At 35.2% G+C, this 24608-nt stretch overlaps 1 protein-coding gene across 1 annotated transcript; it reads left to right on the plus strand.

Annotated features, from left to right (window-relative positions):
• Positions 1 to 1713: 1713 nt before the first annotated feature.
• On the plus strand, positions 1714 to 23788 carry LOC113231534 (protein atonal homolog 8). Its single transcript, XM_026465855.1, has 2 exons — positions 1714 to 1768; positions 22579 to 23788. Exons 1-2 carry the CDS (start codon positions 1714 to 1716, stop codon positions 23304 to 23306), a joined length of 783 nt encoding a protein of 260 aa, XP_026321640.1. The 3' UTR covers positions 23307 to 23788.
• The last annotated feature ends 820 nt before the right edge of the window (positions 23789 to 24608 follow it).

The following is a 24608-nucleotide window of genomic DNA, read 5'->3' on the forward strand; positions in this document are numbered from 1 at the left end:
TTGTAGTAATAGACAAAAGTTATCTCCGTCGTGGTTACTTGTATTTTCTTGCAGTTTTACTGCGATTCTCGCGTGGCTATTTTGGTAAACTCTTTTGTTTTGTAGATGCGTGTCATTCAGTAACTTACTATGCGAATATTCCGATGGAATAACCGGTGTAAAGAAGTGAACTAAAATAGCTGATATTTTGTAACTGTTCTTTTAGCGTAACTATTAAAGATGTCCTCAACAAAACTGTGGTGGATGGAGACCTATTCCTCGTAGTGGGTGAAATCGGACTGTGTGTGAATATGACAAAACAAACAGTAAAATTTAAAAATTTATCTCTTATTTATAACGTGTGTATCGAAAGTATCAGAAGAAAGTAGACAGCTCTTAGACAAGACATCTTACTGTAAAATGGTTGTGTTACATGGGTAAATGCGCATGCGTGCGTGAGTCACGGCTGCAAGTCGTCGGTCGGCGGTCGGCGGTCGGCGATCGGCGTGCATGTGGAAATAGCCGCGAGTAACAAATGTTCGCCGGCGATGTTCACGACACGACGCTAAGAATGCGACCGGCTGGCGCACCAGTGATGGGTCTCTGTTTTGTCGACATTGGTTAATTTGTATTTATCGATAAAATTCGATGAAACTTTGTGTTATCTCATATATCTCTAGTGATCTGTTATTTTAAAACTAAATAATTGAATTGCGATTATTTGCATAGTCAATTTCTTTTCCTCTTCTGAGAAATTAGCTGTATCTATCATTAAGAAGTGTTAGTAATATACCGAACTTTTTTATATTTATTACACGAGCTATACAAATTATATCGTTTTACATAGGTACTAAAACTGGATTATATGCGGCATATTATGTTAAACAGTATGGAAGCGAAGAGAAGTGCAATCGTAATTTTTATATATTGCAGGTCTCTGAGATAAAATATGGCAAGTCAGGTATCAGGTTACTCTAGATATTAATTTAAACTAACATATCGAGAGTTTTATTAACTGGAACTATACCGAAATTGAGAAGGCGCTATGAAAAAAAGTTATATTTCGTTAAAACTGTATGATGGTAATGAATTTAATGAATCTGAATACATACTAATTGAAACTTTATGCCAGAAAATGAAAAACGTTCCAGAAGTATAAATAACATATTTATAATAATATTAATTTCTACACGCAAAATAAGCGCCTTCACGTCGAGTTGCGGACACCAGCCCGTTACATCCAGTGCCAAGTACCAAGTAATATTAATTTAAAATAGGCTCGGCCAGTCAAGGCAAAGTCACTGTTTAACTATCAATAGATCTTTACAAAATATGACAAAAGCACTTTGCGGAAAAAACACCTTAAACCATTTAAGTGACGATAAAATTCCAATCATATCATGTCGGTCACATCTCTAAAGGGGCGAGACAGGCCTGGCGCCGTACTTTTTTACCCCGGGATCGGTTCTCTGGCCAAGTTTATAACACGCCTCGTCAGTCGACCGTAGACTGTTAACAAGTAAGGATGTGTTCATGTCGTTTCATTCAACCGTTCGAACACACGTTCGAATTATGAAATTCAAAAATGTGTGTTAAAACTTTTTTAAACTGTGTCTTATAAAGTGCCAATAAAAAGATTGCTTTTAGAAGTGCTTATAAACAAATTATTGAAAGTTCAAAAGGATTACTTTGTTGTTTTCGTATTTTTGGATTGCTGAAGGATAACTAGTGAAGATGGCAAGTGCTTTCATTTCAACTTCCGGAGAGCCAGCGGAAGCGGAAGTCAAAGGTAAGTTTGTTTAATTTAAATTTACATTAAGAAGTTCGAACATTTGTTAATTCTTACATTTAATAAGTTTGACCAGTTATAATATACTTTGTTTTGCAGTTTATTTGTAGTAGAGTAAAACCATGAAGTACCTATACAACAATCTTAAGTGATTTATCAATTCTGAAATAAACTTTTGTTAGTATGGCAACTTTACTGCACATATTGCAACAAGATGTAATTATCCGATGTTATTTTGTTTCATAATTGTTCTATTGCGAAAAAATATTAAGTTAGTACTTTGTTAATAATATTAATCGAGGGCCTTTACACGAATAGCGTAACATGTATATTTTCAACATAACTAATCAATATGTCATAATGTAGTTAGTCTGTTATATAATAAATAGTGCACATATCTATTAAGTTCACTATATAATCATATTAATCATATACGTGTTCATTAAGACGTTTAATGTTTCACTGAATTAAACAATTATTTTTCTAATGGAGCCCAGAGAATAATATTGCAATTACATAATTATCTAAGATTTATTAATCGTAGGAATATTTTTCTTGGACTTTTAATTATATATTCAGGTCTTTGTCTAAAAAGAAATCCCATTGGGGATCCGATTTAATTAAAATTATTTTTCTATTCCGGTCGGATCCCACCACAGAAATATTTTTATTTTGGCCGAATCTTCATCTCAAATAGTTTGGATGTCATTTGGATATTTAAGAATAAAATGATTCTTGATTCTGCTGAACGTAGTCTATAACATTACAACACTATAATATGTATAATTGTTCAGATACTTGTAAATGCAGGACAAAGACCACAATTGTGTTTACTATCTTTTCTTTGATTTCAATTCATTGATTGTTATTTATTTTAGAGGTACTCTCCGGTAACACTACTGTTAGTGTGTTTTATTTTACTATCTACGCTTATTATCTTTAGTATTTCGGCTGAGTACTTGATTCCTAAGCCATGAAATAAATAAATAAAGTGTTCAAACAAAGGCAGATTTGCAGAAGGCATTTTTGATGTTTTCAATTTTTTTTAAACAAAAGGTCACCTTTGAATAGGGTAGCTTCTCAATTTGGAGGTAGAATGTCCGAGTATCGGAGGCGGTTTGTATCTAACTAAGAATTTAGTTGCAATACCTATCGCTGTCGGTAAATGGAAACATCGTGAAACGTGCACGTCCAAGAATGTCCACAGTCCTTGGAAAATGGTGGAGTCTCCAACACGCATTGAGCGGATTAACTCTTCTTAAAGGAAACCACAGCAGCGGGAAACGGACTGATGCTGTTGGGTGGCATATGGTTTTGAAAAGTATATAATTATTAAAATATCCTTTTAACAATAGACCTAGAAGATGACTTGCGCGTACGCAGCGAAGTAATAACATATCGTATTATATTGCTGTAAAGATGGAATTTTTAATACTTTCTTCTACTGATATCACGAACATTGGGGAAGAGGTAATATTGGTACTAAAAATTGTGGTAATAAGACAGGCTATAAATAGCAGTATGTACTTTAAAATTGGAATAAGACGGTACGTGTGGCGCCTACCTTCGTAATGCCATCGATGTCCGGAAGCCGTAGATTTACTACTAACCGTTTAGAATCTTAATTACTGCGTTCCACATTTGAATTTGAATAGTAAGACAAGTTTGGCAAAACAACGTTTCCCTTTTTATAATGCATTGACTGAAATAGAGTTTTAGAACACCTGTGCAAAATATCCATATGGGTATTGTACCAATTTCAACCGTCATACTTAATGATAGCCACTATATTCGAATTAGTGATGAAATCCATCAATACTAAATTGATCACTAAAGCAAAAACAAAGGGGTGAGGCAAAAAACAACACATGTGTTAAGGGTGCCAACCCCTAACAAGTGCAAAGCTTTACAAATTTACAGTAGCTATTCAAGAACACGAGCATCACCCTTATGTGTTCAATTGTAAGCGTTATTAGCGTTTTCGTAAATGATGTATGGAAATTTGTATGTTTGTTCACATGTTGCGCGATGGGGGACGCATGAGATTTGAATAGTTCTTTTTGGTCAGCCTTTTTGTTTGTAAAGTAGAATTGATCACTGTAATTTTTAGATTTTTTACTCAAGCAGATACAAATGTACTGATATTTATTTAAGTGTTCAATCTTCATTAAAGAATAGATGCAACTTGCCGCGAAAAGCGATGTGTGCTCAGTATTAGGTTAATATTTTATTTTAGAACTCTAGTATCTACCTTCCTACATGTACGATTAAGTCTTGTAACCAGAACAGTTACATTAAAAGCAATATTTTATTCAAGTTAATCTTTACCTGGGAAGGGTTGTAAAAGTAGATGGAAGAAGCCCTTTTAGCTAACTTAAAAAAGAGGAAAGAACAGTGATTTCGAGGGCTTCCTTAAAAAAGGCAACTTTCAGGTATTCCCAACGGTCCAGTATCCTTTGACAAAAAAGTATTTAGAGAAAATGTTTAAAAAAAGTCAACGTTGTTTGCCTCACTATAAAACAAAAAAAAAATCGAAAAAATATAATTCCATGTCAGTACAGGCGCATGAGGTACAGGCCAGAAGTCTCATACAAATTCAGTCCCCGTCTTGTGTGTTATCCTAATTGTCCATTAGAATCCAGAACATTCCATAAAGATTGTGGCAGAAATGGTATTCAAAATTTAAATCTCAAACGTTTTAAAATCAGAAGCGTTCGATTCGAACGTTTGGTATTTAAATTATAGCGTTTGCAAATTGGAATTGCCTTTGCGGCCTGGTACAGTGGGAACTGAACGCAGATTTTTCCCATCGCATTTTAAATATTGAACTTTCCCTGATCTTTAATAACTACCGTTTTATTTTAATTTTTAAGGTGCTTTTATTAGGCGTCCATTAAGATATATAATAACTTTGATAAGTAATCGTAGAAACTATACAAGTATGAAGTGACACATTTAGAAAGTAATTTCGTCTTGGCTAGTGCTGTCGTATTCCCAAATAGTTTTTTTTTTCAGATGACTTAGAATATAATGTAAATTAACTCATACATTATGTAACCATACAAATTGTATATCAAAGTAAATATTTATTTACCTGGAATTTTATTTCTATTTTAACAACTTAATTACAAATGCTGAATATCCGTATATACTCGTAATATGATTTAACTTTTCTTTATATCTTCAGCGTTAGCAGAAATAACGATAGATTACAAGTGTGAATGTTTTGTTTGAGTAAAAAAAATCTGTTTTGTTTCTTTTTTCTTGTGTGGTATTATTGTGTAATATATTTACTTTCGTTACAATAACCTGAGATTTAAATATCGAACTATATAAACGCAACGCAACTGTTTAGTGGCCATTGTCGCTACATGCAACGCGTGGCCACCAGATGTGGCCCACAGATGTGGCTTAATAACCCTCGTAATGTTTGGACTACGGTCTCTGTCAACTGTTTGACATCTGTATTTGAGCATATAAAGGGGTGTTATGCCCTTTATGCTTCTTAGCAGATGTGACTGATAATTTTGTTTGTCTATTGATAGCATTAAATCAGGGAATAGCAGTCTGCTGTGCTTCCGGCGTACTTTTTATAATTTAGAACACTTTTAAATACCCGTTTTTTTGGAATTTCACTTTTTCGTTCAAGAACGATCACATTGATTGAGTTTATATTTCATATCGTAAATAAGCACAGATCATAAAGCACGTACTGTTGTCGTGATTATTTTCCTGTAGTCAGTTTGCATAAATCATTAAATTATGTCATTTATTTCTTTAATGCGTTGAAAAATTTAGTAACTAATTCACATACTAACAGGATCATTGTTAATTTTTTTGCGCCCGCGCATTTTATACGAGTGACGACATTGGGAAACCCCGACGACGTCGTAGAATTCGGCATAAACAACAGCTTCTTATATTCATACTGTCAACGATGATAACGCCACCAAAAATAAATAAAGTTGACGTATTATGAAATAATAAAATGTTAATTTCTATTGTATGAAGTGAACAGTGGAATGCCCACAACAAGTTCATCTACCTATGATGGTAAACATCATTATGTTACTGTCATCAATTTTTGTGTAATCGAGAATGTACGCATAGCAACAGGAAGCGCTACAATACAATATGCACATAGCGAAGTTATAATAAAAAACTTCATAAATCGAACAGATATATTTTTCTTTTATCGAGAGTTAAATAATTGACTTGTTAAATTGTAGCTAACATGAAAATTAAGCATAATTTTCGTAAATAACGTTGTTTCAAATGAGTAATCATATGAATGCTGTGGAGCAATTCGCACCTTTGATATTATAATAAGACCACATCTGTACAATGACAACTATTCTGGAGAGAGGTTTACTGCACTTTTGACGTATGATCACATGTGACTTTGTGGCAAGGGTACTATGTGGTAGGGGAATTAGTAATCAACCTATCACTTATCGATCTTTTGCTTTTTTCGTAAATACTCTCGAATCAACTCATGCGATATTCGTTTGATTTTATCGTGCATATCCTGTTAGGAGCTTATCAACAAGTTCGCCGCAAACAAACGTCGTATATCCGGCGCGCACGCATTGCACGCTGCACGTGACTTTCTGTTTCAAAATATCGACACGGCTGCCGGAAAATCGATTCTGATATCAGTTATCGATTCTTTGTTGTGGTTATCGATATTTTGCAGCTGAACAACAGCCAATTCAAAATTGGCTGACTTTAATGTAGGCAGTAGTTTCAGCTATGAATGCAACGATTGATGTCCTTTCAGAATATAGGAGCTTTTCTATCAAAAGTAGTTTGATCGTCGATGAAATTTGGCCCCTAAAATACTTGACCTCTTCAATTACCAGTTACCTTATTGGAGTCCATGTTGGCAATTCATAATATACCTACTTATTTCTAAATAAGAAGTTACAGAGCCATAAATCGTTAATAGTATCTCAATCAACACAGTCAATTCTTTTTCATCGTCATTCAGCAAAGTCAAGTTAGTTACACATACATATTTACCTGAGTACAAGGTATCGATATACTATTTGATTGATTTGTAAGCAACACTAGTGTGCAGTCGTTAAAATCGTAACAAAACGGAATTGAATAGGGAAAATAAAAAATCACGTGGTTGAAATTTTTTGTTTCGAAACTTGGATGGTTTTTTTCAAATCGCTTTGATTTTATGACGCGGAAGTAATAACATATGTATAACTTATACCTATATACGTAATCCTGTTTCTCATTTATTTTTCGTCGAATCATAATATGCATAATATAAGTTATTATTATATTATTAAGTTATCATTGAATGTCTACTCAATCCATGACATAATTAAAAATAATGCAATTACGTATATTAAACACATTTGATAACAGGCAAGTTTAAAATATAGTAACGTGAAATTCCTTTCCGTTAAAAAAAATATTTTAAAATATTTTTAAGACAGTCATAGATATTTTGTATCAATCTTAACTTTCCTCGTGTTTGATTTTAGCGGCAATCAAAAAGTGTGTAGTGCAGATGTCAGTCTTTTGTTCAACACAACAATGCAAAAAATAAAACCATGAGGACGGCAGATGGGATTAAGCAATATTGAAACAAATGAAGGTCGCATTTTCGAACACATGTTCGAATTTTAAATTATGTGTAATGGAATTTTTCACAGCATTCCAATTTTTTTTCAACAACTTTAACACTAAGGCACCTAATTAGTTGCAATCATGTTTAACTTATAAATGTTTAGTGTTTTTATTAAACATTTTAAAATGAAAACTTCAAATAACTGAACTGACTTTTTTGCGCAACTTTAATGTTACAACACTGAAAAGGGTGAAGCCAAAAATTCTCAGTAGTCAAGACAAAGGGAGGAAGCGATCGGGTGACCTGGGGACCGCGACAGACAAAAACCAAAAGTCTACACTTCCCCTGAGATTAGAAAAAAAATGGTAAGACAAGAAACAAGGGACAGACTTCTTTAATATTTATGATGAAATTATAAAAAAAAAAGAATTATATATATTGCGTCGCTTTACTTTCTCAAACTTGTATCTTAACGCACAAAGACACGGAAATGCAAAAAATAGATTGTATATACAAATTTATTTTATTTTGCAGGCCAATTTCAAATCACATTCCTTTAGCAATCGATAAATATTTAACAAATTTGTAGGTAGTTACGACTAATTTAATTCCACAAAATATTTTCTTTATAATATCAAGTGATGGGCGAACATATTGTGCGCTTGATGGTCAGCTATCCGCCTGTCCATAATAGTTGCAGTGCCACTCAGAGCTTTAAATCGCAAAGATCTGAGGGATACTTACCCATACAAACCGGAACGCAGTAATGCTTACGTTACTGCTTGGCGGCAGAAATAGGTAATGTGGCAGTAGTTCCCTGGACGATCTCTTTCACAAGGAGCTCTATTGCTACTAAAACTTTGTTGTCGATCGTTAGTTGCTTACATATTAAGTTGACTTCGATCTTCAAAAACTCGGGCGAATCTGTAGCCACCTTAAATTGTAACATAATGCATCATCAAAACAAAATAGTGTCGTAAATTAAAAATGATAAATTGAGAATATTCTATTTAAAAATTAACATAAAAAATCCTGGATGAATCTTATTGCGGGTAATGGGATTATTTTTATTTATACTTAATAATTAGTTATCTACTTATAAAGAAGAATATAAATTTATTGGTTCCATTCAGTAATTATTTAAACTGTCAAAACGTGTTTTCTCAATTCCATCAGTTTTGAGTTACGACAGTATTAGATTCATTTGCGAATATTTAGTTCATTTATATATTAATTTCAAATAATCGAAACTTTAGTTTTTAGTATGGGTTTTTATTTAATTAAGGTAAAGTAAAAAAGACAATAAAAGCTTAAGCTTAGTTAACTACTAGAAAGTAAAACTAGGATTTTTAAATTATATGAATAAAATTGGGTCCTCGCGGCAAGGTGCCCAAGATGCTGGCAGCGTTCCCCCTTTTGTATTGCTATGCTAATGCGTTGGGCAAGGTAGCTGCCTGCCCTTGGGTTTCCCAGACAGTCTATTAATTTTTTTAGTTATTATTTTTTTTATAATACCAAGTGGCGAGACGAACGAGTCGTGTCCATAACAGTTGCGGTGCCACTCAGAGCTTTAAATCGCAAGGATCTAAGGGGCACTGCCTCTGCGTCCGTCACCCTGAGACATAAGTTGACAAGTCCCATGTGCCTGTAATTTCACCAGCACCCTTACCCTTTAAACTCGGAACGCAGTAATGGTAACATTACTGTTTGGCGGCAGAAATAGATAAGGTGGCAGTACCTACTCCCCTGGACGAACTCTTTCAAAACGAGCTCTATACTGCTACCAGAGTCTAGTATTTAAGCTTTTATTGTGCCGTATCTGTGTATTTTAACTTATTTTCTAATAAATAAGTAACATGTTAAAAAAAATAGAATGATGTCTAATAATACAAAAAAAAAACGAAAGTAATTCCATGGATATACAACGCTAGTAAATATTTTATATAAAAAGCAAATTTGTAATGATGATTACAAAAGATAAGTATAGTCGGTGTCAATTTATTTTTTAACTTTAAAATGAACTTGGAGAACAATGAAATTTTATCGCTTTTTGAAAAACGTCCAGTGCTGTGATCCTATAAACCGAATTAGTTGCGGATTGAAGGCCTGTGATTGTTTGTAGCGGGTTTACTTTCAGTTATGTCCGCAGACGGCGCCAATAGTGGCGCCCACACATAATATTTACCCCACTAGGGCTGTCAAATGATAAATCCGAATTATTTTTTGTTTTCTTATTGGCACTGAAATTCTCTCCATCAGTCAATATCAGCCTCTTTAGAACCGTAGACCGCTTTTACTTAACAGAAATATAAAAGACTGCACAATTCAAGTCACAATAGAAACTATGTATTTACACAGTTAAACTGTAGAGACCGTTACATTTAATGAATTGCGAATTTGATTTTGAATGCCGATGACGTCAAGGCACAGTTAAAAAAATTCGATAGCTTGTACGTTTTTAAGTGTGGCACGGCATGAATTTTTATTGTTTTTTAAAGGCAAGCATTTGTAATAATATGTTTATTTGACATCACAAGTACAGAGAGCAATATGACAAGATTAAAAAAAACAAATAAGCTTATACTAAATTGACATTATGTTTTAACATTTGTGTATGCATTGCAAACGTGATGTCATGCTTGGATGCACTATGCATGGTTAGAGTTGATGCCCCACTAGGCAGAGCCTGTCCTGTGGCAACTCTTTTACGCTTTTATAGTATATTTACGTTACACGTTGCATTATGATTGTTTTAATAGTAATTTAAGTATAATTTATGTATTTAATCTAAAACAAACAAGAGGGAAAAGAATTAGAATACATACATTAGAATACAATAGAACATTTGTTCAGAATATCACTTGGTTATAAGTACTAGTGCATCGGTTAACCGGAATCCAAAATATTATGTATGATCTTATTTATTTAGAATTTCTGAGACACTCAGTCACAGTTCATCATTATCCTCATCAGTTTCCTCTCTGACGAGGGTTTGAGGCCGTATTCCACCACACGGGCCCATTGCAGGTTGGGTACTTCACACGTTTTCCAAAGGTTATGAACCTTCTTTGACGAGCAGGTTTTATCACAATGTTTTGCTTCACCGAAAAGCTCATGGTTTATTTTTCGCAGATAAATCCAAGAAACTAGAGATGCGCCGAGTACAAGTTTTACCGAGTAACCGAGTACCGATTACTCGGTTTAACATTTGCCGAGCCGAGTACTCGGCCGAGTTACGCGGTTCATTAGAACGCAATGATCCTAAAAGTCCCATTGCTCTAGAATTAGACCGATATGTCTATGAAAGTTTATTGTCGCGAGAGCAGAGTCCTTTCCAATGGCGGGCAGGGCATAAAACAAGATATCCAAAGCTGGCACAGTTAGCACGACTGTTTTTATGTGCACATGCAAGCACCGTGTTTAGCGAGCTTTATTTTCCGAAGCGGGTAATGTGCATGAAGAAAATAGAAACCGACTATTACCTGAACGCGCAGAGTATTCCTACATTATAACTTGCCTTTATTAAATTTTAAATATTAATAATGTAAACTTTCTTTTTAAATTACTAAATTGCTACAATTGTTACAATTGTCTAGAATTTGTAGTAATAAATCTCTTTTCATTATTTTAAATATATTGTTGGTTTTACTTTATTATGTCTATAGCTGTAATGCTTTATTTTAACCAAGTAATCTTCTCACGAACTGAGTACCGAGTAGCAAACGAGTACTCGGCACATCTCTACTAGAAACCTAGAGTGCATGCGCGGATTCGAACCCACGGCCTGTGCTCGAGAGGTGGTAGGTTAAACCATTAGGTTACCAGTCACCGGCAGGAACAGTTAAGTTATGCAAATTGTCACTTTCGGAGACTGCTAATTTGTACGTTATGTAAAAGAAGTACAATTTTTCAACGGAGAATTGTAATGTGATGATACTAATCGTCTAGGTTTATTTTACGCTTTATACGAGTATAAAATTTGATATTGTTTAAAAAAATCTCTTTAACACAAATAAATATTACTAACCGAGCGGCAAACAACACGACGACGTGGCCTTGTAAGGTCGTCCGATCGCATTTATTTATTTTGCACGCGCCACTGCCCCCTTGAAGAGGTTAAAACAGGTACTACTTAACATTAGTTACATAGTATTAAATATCACACAACGAATAATGTAATATGAATGAGGCGCTTGAACGCTTCCATGATACAATGTAAAAAAACTAAGAATATTTTTTTAAATATAAATTCCGCTAAAGTAGCGGGACGAAAGATTTTCTGAGTTATTCGATGAAGAGTCATAGTTTTTTTAAAGCAACTTTTCCGAAACATTGTTCTCTAACTCAGTTTCCAAATCCCAAAGTATTTAATTCATTTTAATTAACGTATGTGATTGTTTACAGTACATACTACACACTGTTCTCCGCGTCACCGCATTCCATTGAAACAGACATTTGCATTAATTTGCTGACCAATGGACGAATTCCTAAACAGAAAATAAAGTGTCACTAGATACTAGGTACAAATTCAAGTCTGCTTGTTCGATATACATAATGCATTTATAATCGCGTTTCTCGGGTTGTTATATAGAAAGCTGTGTACAGCTAACTAAAGTTCAAATAAACTCTACAACCAGAGTTACGTATTTACTAAGGTTTTTTTGATATGATGTACCTTAAATATGTACTTGTTGAAACACACGGTTGTCACATGTAATAAATAATATTTAAATATTTACCTGTGCAAGAAAACTTGCAAATTACAAGAAGATAAGTAGAAGATAAGTAAGAAAAGTAATTCCTCAAATAGATTCCAAGTTGTAAAAATATAAATGATTATTTCGGCGTTATGGCGCTTAGTTGGCGCCAACTTGTTTCTTAGCTATGTTACAACATCCGGGAGATTTTTTAAGAATTTGACTTAATGAAGTTTGCCTTTTATACACGTGTTTATTTAAATTGTATACTGTAATTCACGTGTGTAAAATAATTATTCAGATAGCGGAGTTAAGATATTAAATTACTTGTCTTGTAACTCGTATCATGTTCGTAAAATGATTAAATTAGAATTTTAGTGGATAACACTGTATGTATAAATGTTTTTGTAATTTTCATGCTCCAACTTAAGCAATGTTTAACAATGTGTTTTAAATCCCTAAAATCATTACGCCAATGACATCAATATCTTCCTACGCAAGATATGACGAACAGGACAACATCTGGCCGTTGGAATCCTTGTTCGCATGCAAAATTAACTTTTTGTAATCTGTGATTTATGCATGTTGAGGACGCGCCGGGGCGCGAGCCGGCGCCGCCGCCAGTGCGAGGTCATGCGTTACAGTGGCTGGCGTCAAACTGTCAATTCGACAGCGCTGTGGCCAGTTTTGGAATTTGGTTTATTAATTTATTTAGTGAAATATTTTTGAATAGGCATTAGAAATGCTCTATCGTCGACCTTATGGTCACTTTCCATCAGGTAAGATGGAGGTCAAATGTGCACTACTATCCTAAAAGCTAAAACTTCATTTGTTATATTTCGACCATTTTGTTACTATAACCACGCCAGTAGTTTCTTTTTTAATACACCCCTATCGTTCTGTTGAAACATTTTCGTTTAAAATATATTATAATAAAACTACTTTTGATTTTAAAATGTTCATATTACAATTTAATAGTCCCGCTCGATAAACCACAACAAGTCCCAGAATATGAAATTCAAGCCAATTTATTAAACTCAGTCACTGGAATATTTTGCAAAGGTTTTAAGTTTTTTCCCGCACACTTTAACATAATCTCGAGCATCTATCCGAAATTGGGTGCCTCCAATGCATATAGACTTCATTAGCAAATCTAAACCACAGACGAGGTTTTATTCAACAGTTATTTATTTAGACGTTGAAATAAATGATCAGTGACAAAATGTCACTCGAATGCAATTTTTTTGTTTCACTTAGAAGCCAGGTGGCTGTATTATAAAATCACTAGTGTGTAAAGTAGGATGGTCTTTGCATAATCCGCTGTCGGTGGAAATTTGTATTGATTTTTTTTATTTGTTTGGCTATAAGGTCATCATCTTAAAACTACATAACAATAATTATAAAAGAATGGACTAAACCTAAATATAAAAATGTAAAAAAAAAAATTGTATTGATGATGTTGGTATCTGTCTTTTCTGACATTTTGAAGATTCAGCCAATCAAGAACATTATATTTTGATATGGCCGTTTTGTTTTAAACCACACATTTGCTAAAAACTATGTACTTACTGCCGCTTAAAAATAAACATTAGGGTTTGCGCAAAATTCGCTTGCTAATTTAATTTGAGTTTTTTTATAAAACTACCGTTAAGTGCAAGTTACCATAGTGCGCCAGTTATATTCTTATCGGTAAATTACATAAAAAAAACCAAACTTACCCGTCTTCAAACGAAGGTGTAAGACATAAAGAGAATGCACTAAAGATCGATAGTAGCACGAAATTTCCGAGAAAACCTGCTTCGACAGAATACGTTAGTGTTTGAAGGCGCCACTTGTACACTTGCTAACGCTTAGTAACATGGTAACTTTACTACCTATATGCCACCAAATGTACCTTTGTACCTTCTATTTTATCTACCTCTTTAACTTTTGTAGTAGAACCAACCATTGTGAAAGTTGCTGACGGTTCTATGGTGATACTTTATGACCGTAATTATAAATCTGATAATTTGTCGGACTGTCAACAGCACGGGCATGCTGACTGGCTGCATGAAACCATGTAACTACCTATATTTATTTATTTTGTCGCATCAAACGCTATGAAGCAAATTCACTGAAATCTTAGATAGTGCAATTACGCGCAACTAGCAATGAATTATGAGTTTCCATTTCGGTAATTTAGTGGCCAAACCAAATCCGCGTAAATGTCGTGGTAACCAAATCAGCGTGATTGACGGCAATTTGTTTTTATGAGTCCGTAGACAAAATAAATTAATGCTTACTGTGCAAAAATGAAAGTCGTAGCCATTGAAAGAACAAAGTAATGACGTTAAATCCCTTTCCTGTAAATTTTATTACTGCAAATAAGCGCCTTTTACCAATGCTACATACGCGTATTAGCACTATCCCCGACGATATTCCACATTTTTAAGTTTTTATAAAAATCACTGATTGTTTGAAAGAATTTGATGACGTGCATATACAAATTTGGTAATCAATATCTAGATTGTGTAGTTCTATTCCAGCCACTTCTTTTGTTTTTAACTTATTTCTGCAGACCTCTTATAGGTACGCATTTGGCGAGTTGCGAAGTGAAACGTTATGCCCGCATGGCGCCAGCGCGGCGGCGCCGCCGTGTCGGCGCGCACCCGTCTATGATCGACCGATCCCGTTTACAACCAAAATCCGGGATGCTGAGGACTCTTTGTCACTATTAACATAACATTTGTTTCAGCGATGAAAAATTAGTTTGCAGAATTCCTAATGACCTCGTCCTTTTTTCCTCTAAGTGCGCTCAGAGGAAACAAAACAATAAGATAGGTTACCTATATGGGGTGTAATACAGTGAGCCATCATAACAAGTTGATCAAACAATGTAACAGTTCTCGGCTGAGCAGAATCTAAATAATCATTGTTCTGAAGACAAAACACTTGTCCAACTTACACCTGGTCACCACATGTGAAACAGAAACTTGACAAAGACACACACTGCGCTTCAACAAATAATGTTGTTATACACGTGTAGAGTCATCGGTGTAATCCAAAAGGTCATCAAAAGTTTCAAGATTTCGTAGTCTGATCTAGTAGTCTCTTTTTCAATGATTAGGACGACTCAGAAATGCCTAAATGACTGATAGAAACCACAAATTCCATCAGAACTTTCCAACCATAAAACTCTTGGAGTCTCGTCCTGACCTTTACAGATGGTTTTTTCTTAAAGCAACTTAATAGTTGCTAATATGAAAAGTTGACTTCATATTTTTAAAAGGTATTCAATACATTACTGATAAAACTCATATTTAGATGGGTATAGTTCATGATTTACATTTGTATAAGCCATTATAAAAGAGTCTCTATCTATCATCATAACAGTGTCCAAATCAAGTGTTTCAACAATAGGGCGTCAAAACACGGCATTGTCTTAGTAGACATAACACTGCTCACATCTGGTCATCACGTGCAAACGAAGTCAAGCTTCCTTTGCTATTACTTAAATTTACAAACATTGAGGTAGTCTTCAAATAAAATAAACTTTTAGTGGTAATGTTATGACGTAAGTCTACACTGGTAGACTGTACTGACAGTAGAGTTAAATCGTAATTTCGATTCGTCGAGTAATTTCGTTAGAAAAGCTATAACGCACCTACCGGGCACTGGCGCCAAATGCATAGTAAAGAAATCCAAAGCGTCTTCGGTGAAAGTCTATGTCACGACTTCCCATACATTAAGCTTAGGCGACCGTGCGAATGGTTAACCGCGGTCGCGACATTATTAGTCCGGATTATTTTCCCTCGAACTACTGACCGCTCATTATTTTCTCATTTCGAACAGTACTTTACCTGACCGAAATTTTTCGTAATTACTATATCAATTCGCCACGCGTACGTCACTACTTTGATTCCATTTTCAAAAAAACTTTCAAAATTTATTTTTTGTTCGAGGGGAACCTTTATTATCTTTTTTTAACAGTCGCATCCGTTTCTGTGAAATTTGGCGCCAGATTGATATCGAAGTGGCAGGAGAGGTTTTATCTGGTGGTAGAATCGACACCCATTCAATGAGAGGGCTCAGCGGCCGCTTTGAGTTCCAATTCTTTGTTTTAACACGTCGATGCTAAAAGAACGTAATGAGGGCTTGTGGTAACAACAGAGACTGGGTTTTATTGTGTCTTCGTTCGAATGTTTTGTTTTGTAAAGCGTACCTTTGCTTTACGACCTCTGTATTATGTTTTGAGTGAAAAAAGTTAGGTATTTCTTTCGAACTCCTTCTACAGCGATATTGCTTTGTAATAACCGTTGCTATGCTATTTGTGATGATCTTTGCGATTTGAAGCTTTGAGCGGAGCAATACTGCAACTGTTATGGACAGGCGTATTACTGACCACCAGGTGTGCGAGTTGTTAGTCCCGTCACTTGGTATCATAAAAAAAAAATTAAACGATTCTTCGATTAAACTTTGATTTTGTAACTTCTTGCTTACACCTAGGCCCAGTTCATTTCGTAAATACGAAAAGCTTGCTTAAGTCATCTTTAATGATAAAAAACAATATTTGTTATAATTAATTATTAATACAAAGATCGAACACTTAGAGAACATTCCTTTGATCCGGCCGGATTCGAACCGACGTCTCCTAGCAAACCGTGCCGGACGCTATGCCAACTAAGAGTCTGTCACGGTTTGCTAGGAGATTGGCTCGAATCCGGTGGGACAGAAGGATTTTTTTCGAAGTGTTCGAAATTTGTATTAATAATTATAAGAAACTACTGGAGTAATTTCATAAAAAAATTCAATATCAATTCAATAAAAATTTAATTAATAACAATATTTTTTATAAAATATATTATGTAATTTTAAGTTACTTGGCGATGGCGACACTTTTTGAAGCGACTGTAATGTTTTGGGAAGAAAAGATCATACTGTAGTTTACTGTACCACAATAATGTTTCTAAGTCCAGTTTAATATCAACATAAATACTTTTATAATACAACATTCTTCAAAAATAATTAAAACCTCAACAACGCGTAGGCGTGGTTCTCTAAAATCTATACCACCTTTTTGTGGATATAAAAACACCTGTACGTAGAGAAGTTGGTTCCAACGATTAACGTTTATTTTATCGATACTGTTTTAAAATCTATGTCAGAAGAATTATGGTTTAAAATTGAATGCATCCAAAGCAACGTGTGATATTTCGAACGGTGGCGCCGACGCCGCCGTCGTCGCCGCGAAGTAGTGATGTTACTATTAACTTTATCGATACTTCGTCACCTTAAAAGCAAGACACGCAATATAAAATTATTACGAATGATATTCATATTGGTCGTAATATTTTTCTGGCATCTCTGATCTCATCTGAATCATCTGGATCTATGCTTCGTATCAAACACTCCTCAAGGACTTCAGACCTTGTTGTCAGATCTTCATGAAGCCTGTTTCCGATTCGGTCTAAAAATTAGTGTGTCCAAAACTGAAGTTATAGCAATGGACCTGTATAGTGTCAACAATTCGATTGAGTTATTTCTTGGTGAGATGAAGCTGAAGCAGGTGGAGAAGTTTAAGTATTTAGGCAGCACTATCACATCAATGAGCGACCTTGATTCCGAAATAAACCACCGTATTGCATTAGCAGCGTCCGCTTTCGGAAAATTTCGATCCAAGGTGCTGCGTTCCCACGATCTCAAGTTGTCCACAAAGATATCCGTCTACTCAGCGATTGTACTCCCTAACCTTCTCTATTCTTCCGAGACATGGGTCCTATACCGCCGCCAAATACGCACGTTTCTAAGTGCCTGCGAGACATTCTTAACATCAAGTGGTCGGATCGGGTAAGAAACACCGACGTGCTTCGGCGGGCGAATATCTTCGGCATTGACGGATATTTAATGCGGCGTCAGCTACGTTGTTGTGGACACGTCTCGCGCATGTCTGCATCGAGAGTTGCGAAGCGTATGTACTTTCTGAACTCCAGAATGGCAAGGCGGCCAGTTCTTGAGATACAAGGATGTTGTGAAGAGACACATGAAAAGTTGCAACATTGACCTCTCGAGGTGGGAGATGCAGTCGAGTTGCCGTTCTGGGTGGAGGCACTTTGTGAAAACTCAGGTGACAAAGTTTGAGGAGCAGAGACTGTCAGACCTGGACGCGAAACGTGAGACAAACGCGAACGCTAAGACGCCTGCAGCCATCTTTTATTACTATGTTGACGGTGTATTTACGTGTCGCCACTGTTTACGAACATTTACCAATAAGATTGGCTACTGGAGAAATCTAAGGGCACATGAAAGAGCAAACAACCGCAGCTCTAATTCTAAACAATAGCAGTCGCTGTGGCTGAAATCGGCTAGGACATACATACCCGCACACACATTTTTCTGGCAAACCTAGGGAATTGGTCCATAATAACGTAAATTAACGTAACGTAAAATAATTTTTTTATTACTAATACTATACATGCGTGGAGGGGGAAAAATACCTTGGAGTGCCGAGGTCGCTCCCCGAAGTCTTCGAGAAACCCAGAAGGGTGCTGAGATTTTTGGAGGAGCTTGGGTGGCACGAGTAGAGGATCCTGCACCCACTACACTACACTACACGCAGAATAGGCGTTTGTATGTCGAGTTAAGGACGACAGCCCGTTACATCATACCATAACATTACTAATAATATTTACTAGTAAGGACCAGGATTTCAATCCGGGACTCCATCGTCTTGCGCTCACGTTACTAGCCATTGGACCAGAGGCCAAGAAACTTTATTACAACTAGTATGACTATGCTGGTGAAATTTATATTATTTTATTATTATTGCAGAAATAGGAGCGATAAAACTGCAAATTAAAGTACAGGATGGAAATTCCTTTCGAATGTTGATGGTAAATTAAACAAGGCAATGCTATATATTCACAGTTTCACTTATCTTTCACTTTCACTCTATCAGCTCTAATATTACCAGAGATTTAACGAGAATCCACCGAAGAATATCGATAAGAAAATCGATCGTTACACAACACAACGAAGCCATTCGATTATGAGCCATAAACTAATTCCGGTAGCACAGTCGTTACTGTACAAGATTATCTGTATACGGTTCGAGCTAACAGAATTCGGATTTTAAAAGCTAGTAGAGTAAGATGAAGATATTGGGTGTTATAGTCGGAAGCATCTATAGAGACGAATATTGCAACGTCTTTCCGTCGAGGCTTGCAAATTTAATAGATATGCATTTTTTATAATTCAAATATAATATGTACTAAAGTCAAATAAAGGTACCCACTGACTAACGAATTTGTTAAATTTAATTATAAATTTTAACCTTGAATAACCTATTTAAAATATTTTATATTACGCTAAATATTATAAAAAAAAAATCCTAAGTATTTATTTTGTATTTTTAAGTGTCAAAAGGTATTAAATGTGTTCTAAGTGCCCAAATGGCGTTAGGTACGTTTTTTATTTACATTTAATTAATTTAAAATTCGATCTCATTAATACCCTCATTTCCGGTGACGGTCAATATTAATAAAATATTTTAACGTCATTTTATGTTTCCTAGTGGTATAGTTTGATAAATTAATAAAATGATAAAATTATTTACTAGAAAAATTATTTACTACTGTGGTTGTCTAGAGCCTTTGAATGTGAATAAACTGTAACAGCCAAAGTTATTTGATATGAAACTTATTTACTTAAGTTATTATTACAAAAGACCAAATTTGTAATTTGACGTAACACCTAGAGTTTTAGAACAACACAACTTTTACGTCATAACATGGTTACGAAGTTCTATAGTTACTTTTATGTACTTCATAAAAGTCGTAAACCTAAACAAAGTACGTTCCAAAGTTCCAAGTGGGTAATTTGAGTCAGTAGCTAGTAGGTATGTATCTTTTACATCTGCTTAGGATATTAAGCAGGCTAGTAAAAAATTGTATAAAAAGAATATGGTAAAACCAATTTCAATAAGGTTGGCTAGAATGGGAACTATTATTCATTTAAAATAACGTTAACAAACGGGGCCTAGGTTTGCGTTGGGTTAGTTTCAATTCGGTAGGTTCTGATCCTGCACGTTGAGATGTTTTTTTCAAGTGTCTGATGGCGTGAAGATGTATTTTATGACAATTTGTGACGGGACGAACTAGTTATTCGCCTGCTGGTAGGCGACACGCTTTCTATAACAGTTGCTGTGCCACTCAGAGCTTTAAATCGAAAACATCTAAGGGGCACTGCCATTACACCCGTCGCCCTGAGACATAAAGTTGATTTATCCTTCAGAGCCGAAAAGCAGTAATGCTCATATTACTGCTTGGTGGCAGTAATAGATATGTTGGCAGTACAGCTCTGGACAAACTCTTTCACAGGGAGCTATACTGCACTAAAACTGTTACGCTAACATACATAACATATTCGCACTGTTTAGAAACTTCAAGATTTTTATGTAATTAAATTATATTTGTATATGACTATATCTTTCTGATTCATAAAATAAAGGGACGAATAAATTTAAAGTTATTTAAGCTAATGGAGGATTTGCTCTAAGGCCCAGTAGACCCGGGCCTAGCGTGGTGAGATTTTAGGGGCGGCCAATCGTGGCAAAAAATTCACTGATGATGACAAGAAATAACTCGAAGTACCTAAATATTCTAAAGACTCACGCATATTATGACAGGCTGCACTGTACCGCATCGTATAACAGTAATCTTTCTAAATCACTTTCGTACATTTTATGTATACAATATAGGTATGTTACATATCTATAATGTAATGTATAATCACTGATGAATGAACCCATAGTTAAATAAATAAAACCTAAAACCGTTTTAAATTTAAATCTGAAACCTGTAAAAATATTACGAACTAGCAGCTATTATAGTTAACTAAATTTCTGAATCGATTTCGATAAAAGTTGGTAATAAAGTAAATTCATTATGTAGTCTACCAGTATATGACGGGTGCTGACAAAGGGGCGGCTGGTACTGACTACATGGCCTGGGGCGGCCAAGACTGCAAACCCACCACTGAGTTAGGCTCTTGACTTTTGTACTTGTTGGGAGATAAAGGATATATTATTATTATGGGGAATGCTGGGTGTAAACCCAGATGGGTGATGATAGAGGTAGTAAGGCCTGAATTGGCAACTCGTTACGTGACTATGGCATGCTAAGGTGACGGCGTACGCTTGATGTCCGGATTATCACGAACTTATTATTATTATTACCTCGTTTTTCTTTCTTTTTCTTAACCTTTGGCTGGTTTTATTATTATTTTCGAGTTTTTATTGCTGTCGTATATCGAGGCGTGCAAGGTATAACCTAACAAGAGTGTGAATTTCCATAAACTTAGTGATACAACTTAATATAATGTACTTTTCATGCATTTTTCAATATTATAATGTACCAGGGTTGTAACTAAATAGTTCTTTGTTACACTCATAAATCTGCTTATTGGATTCCACGTCGATTCCAACAGCATAGATAACATATTTTACGTATTTGCCTTTAACCTCTTTATACTCTATTACCATTAAAAAAGAAAATAGTGCTATGTAGGTTATGAGAGAGAGAGAAAGAGAGGGAGAGAGGAGCTATGTATATTTTATTAAAGGATTTTACTTAAAAACTTTAACGCAATGCTCTTGTTATTAGCGAGAAAAACATTGTTTTCTGAGTATGAAGTTAAGTACAACTTAAAAGATATGAGCTAGGTTTTTTTTGTTGTAAAATGTTTTGTATATTATACAGACTTTTTCTGGTTGCATTCGCTACTCGACGGTGCCGAGTTGAAAGTAATCCTCCGAATCGACCATATGGAGACAGCGAACCTGTTTCCAATCAAACTCACAAGTACCACAAAATTCTTGTGCTGCAGAAGAGATAAAACGCGCAAGATTGATAATTGCTTATTGAACGTCTTAATTTTGCTGAAATTTTAAATTGTAAATCAAGCTGTAAGAAATTAACTTAGAGTTGGAAATTTTAAGGCAGAATTTTTTTAGCGAATAGCATTCTTTTGAGAACTGGAATTTTTGCGAAAACGATATGTGAATGTGGTATTAGCTAGTGCTTAATATGTAAAATGAATGTCTTTAGATATGTCGCAAAATCTTATACTACGTTTGTAGCGATAGATGACGTCACTTGCGCGGGCGCCGGCGCCAAGACTCGCTCGCGTAATAATCTCAAGATACGAGTATCCTGCATATCTGTAGAAACCTGCTCTAAAGACACAACTTGTTATACTTAAAGATTATTATAATATGTAAAATTAATAACTCTCTATACTCTATAACTCTAACTATACTATTAAAATTACTTTAGTTAGGAAGTCTCTAAAGTATCGAAAATCCTAGATTTGCTTGCTTTAGTATAGTAAAGTTTGGTAAATTAAATAAATAAATAATTAAGTAGGCGTGTGTGTAAGACCGACAATATTTCTGAATAATATTTAAGTCAAATATGTCATTCATTCCCCGTATATATACTCGGCTGTAAAAAAGAGCACAAGATTAACAAATCTATTTTCTATTGTTGCAGAAAGAATTCTGGAACGTGATGCGGGTTTCGTCTCAGGAGGTGAAGATGACGACTCATGTTCAGGGCCAGCTCATTCCGATGACTCCGGCGTCAGGCTTGTCGTGTCCGACTCCAGATGCAAGAGAGAAAGGACCCCCACCCGACTCCAACCACCTAAAAAAAGAATACGACTCGACTCACGGGAAGAACTCCAAAGCCCAGAAAGCGACACCGTCAGTCCGTTCAGGCCCTGGTCATTCGCCGAACCTCAGAGTGAACCATTATCTTTAGTTAAGAAAACAAGTGAGACTAGCTTATTAAGACAACGAAGGAGGCCGGAACCCCCTCCTCCTCCCGTTCCACCCCCACCGGCTCTCGAACCTAGACCGGGACCGCCCAGAGTTCCTCCACACCCAGGCGTTGTCGAACCGTACCCTGAAAAGTCGAAACCAAGAGAACAGAGGAATTATAAAAACATGACCAGAGAAAGGAGAATAGAAGCAAATGCCAGAGAAAGAACGAGAGTGCATACAATAAGCGCAGCCTTTGATACGCTAAGGCGAGCTATACCAGCATATAGCCACAACCAAAAACTCTCAAAATTATCTGTTTTACGGATAGCCTGTGCATACATTGCCGCTTTGTCATCTATAGTCGAACCTGATGCAGATTTGGCTGCAGCAGTGGAAACTGTCACGCATACAATACATACAGAAGGAAAATTGCGGAAAAAGAAAGACGATTCCTAAGTGGCATTAAGAATTTGTCCTTTGTGATTGGGTATTAGGAATTGCACCACGATGATGCGAATATACAAAATGCATTCGTTCTACAATGCTCATTGGTTCCTGAATAAGTGATAAGTTTAAGGTGCTTTATAGGAGCATTGATTAATCGTGTTAGACATTGACATACCGTCCTATGAAGCCTGTTCAAAAGTCATTGTATTAGTACAAAAATGACAATAACGTTTCTTTCCTATACATAAATGATATAATATTATACTTTATAGAAATCGTCAATTTTTACAAATTTATTATATGACTATTTTATGTCTCGAAAAGTGATAAATATTATATAATGTCAGCATAATGTACCTTGTAAGTGGTACTGTAAAAAACCGAGTAGTCTTGGAGCGCGCTGTCGTAAGTCGTAAAGAATGTTACAAAAATAAAAATTAAAGTTTGATATGGATTGAAGGTTTTTTGTGCATTTTACAATATCACGGCTTTTGGAAGTATGGACAACGGCACATCTTATTTTTCACTTTAAGGTTTGATCTTGAACTGTAGGTGTGGTCTAAAGTTAAAAGTGTACAGTTCAGCACGTTGTTGATTGGTTAAGGCAAGTGACGTAAGCTTATAAAGTTTTACAATTTATTTTTTAACGTCACAGGTAAAAGATATTTTTTGGTCATATTCAACTCAATAGCCACAACAAAAAAAAAATATGTTAACCATTCCTAAACCCAGTATTAGAACTGAAAAAAAAAAATGTGTATGAAAGATGTATTTTTGGCTTTAATAAAAGTAAAATAAAATTATTTATGGAAACAAGTCAGTAATTTTAAGCCACAGTAGCGTAAGTAAAAACCTTGTGCATTTTTTGTAAATAAGGAATTGTAAATGCCTGTGTAGTTTAGTTTTAGGTAGATATTTTAAAGTAGAAAAGGAAATTCACTTCGTTTAATAATAATTATTTGTAAATTATTTCAAAACGGAAGGGAGCAGACCTGATGGGCGGATACTTCTCATAGTTGAAGTTCATTCATTTTGAAATGATCAAACGTGTAAGCAAAGTAAAGGCTAACAAGAATGTATCACCATGTTGCGAAACTTTAATTTCCAGAATACAAAGTCAATATTCAGTCAGACTAATTTTACACTTCAATATGTCTTTTGAAGCCTTAGCGATAATTTTAAAACGAGGGGTGCGAATTCTGATAAGGCATATTTTAGTTTTTGTGAGATCATAGTACGAATTTGACAAGCTATCCAACTTACGGGCTTAAACAGGATTGCTATAAGAGCTCATAGTAGGCCCCCTGAATG

This window comes from Hyposmocoma kahamanoa, unplaced genomic scaffold (genome assembly GCF_003589595.1).
Source record: "Hyposmocoma kahamanoa isolate Upper Pololo Valley unplaced genomic scaffold, ASM358959v1 65, whole genome shotgun sequence".
NCBI classification, from domain to species: Eukaryota; Metazoa; Arthropoda; class Insecta; order Lepidoptera; family Cosmopterigidae; genus Hyposmocoma; species Hyposmocoma kahamanoa.

What these genes read in the sequence shown, in the direction of transcription:
- LOC113231534 (XM_026465855.1), top strand. Translation starts at nt 1,714, where the DNA reads ATGGCAAGTGCTTTCATTTCAACTTCCGGAGAGCCAGCGGAAGCGGAA. An exon ending in AGCGGAAGCGGAAGTCAAAG is followed by an intron (nt 1,769 to 22,578) that starts GTAAGTTTGTTT and finishes CTATTGTTGCAG; the next exon opens with AAAGAATTCTGGAACGTGAT.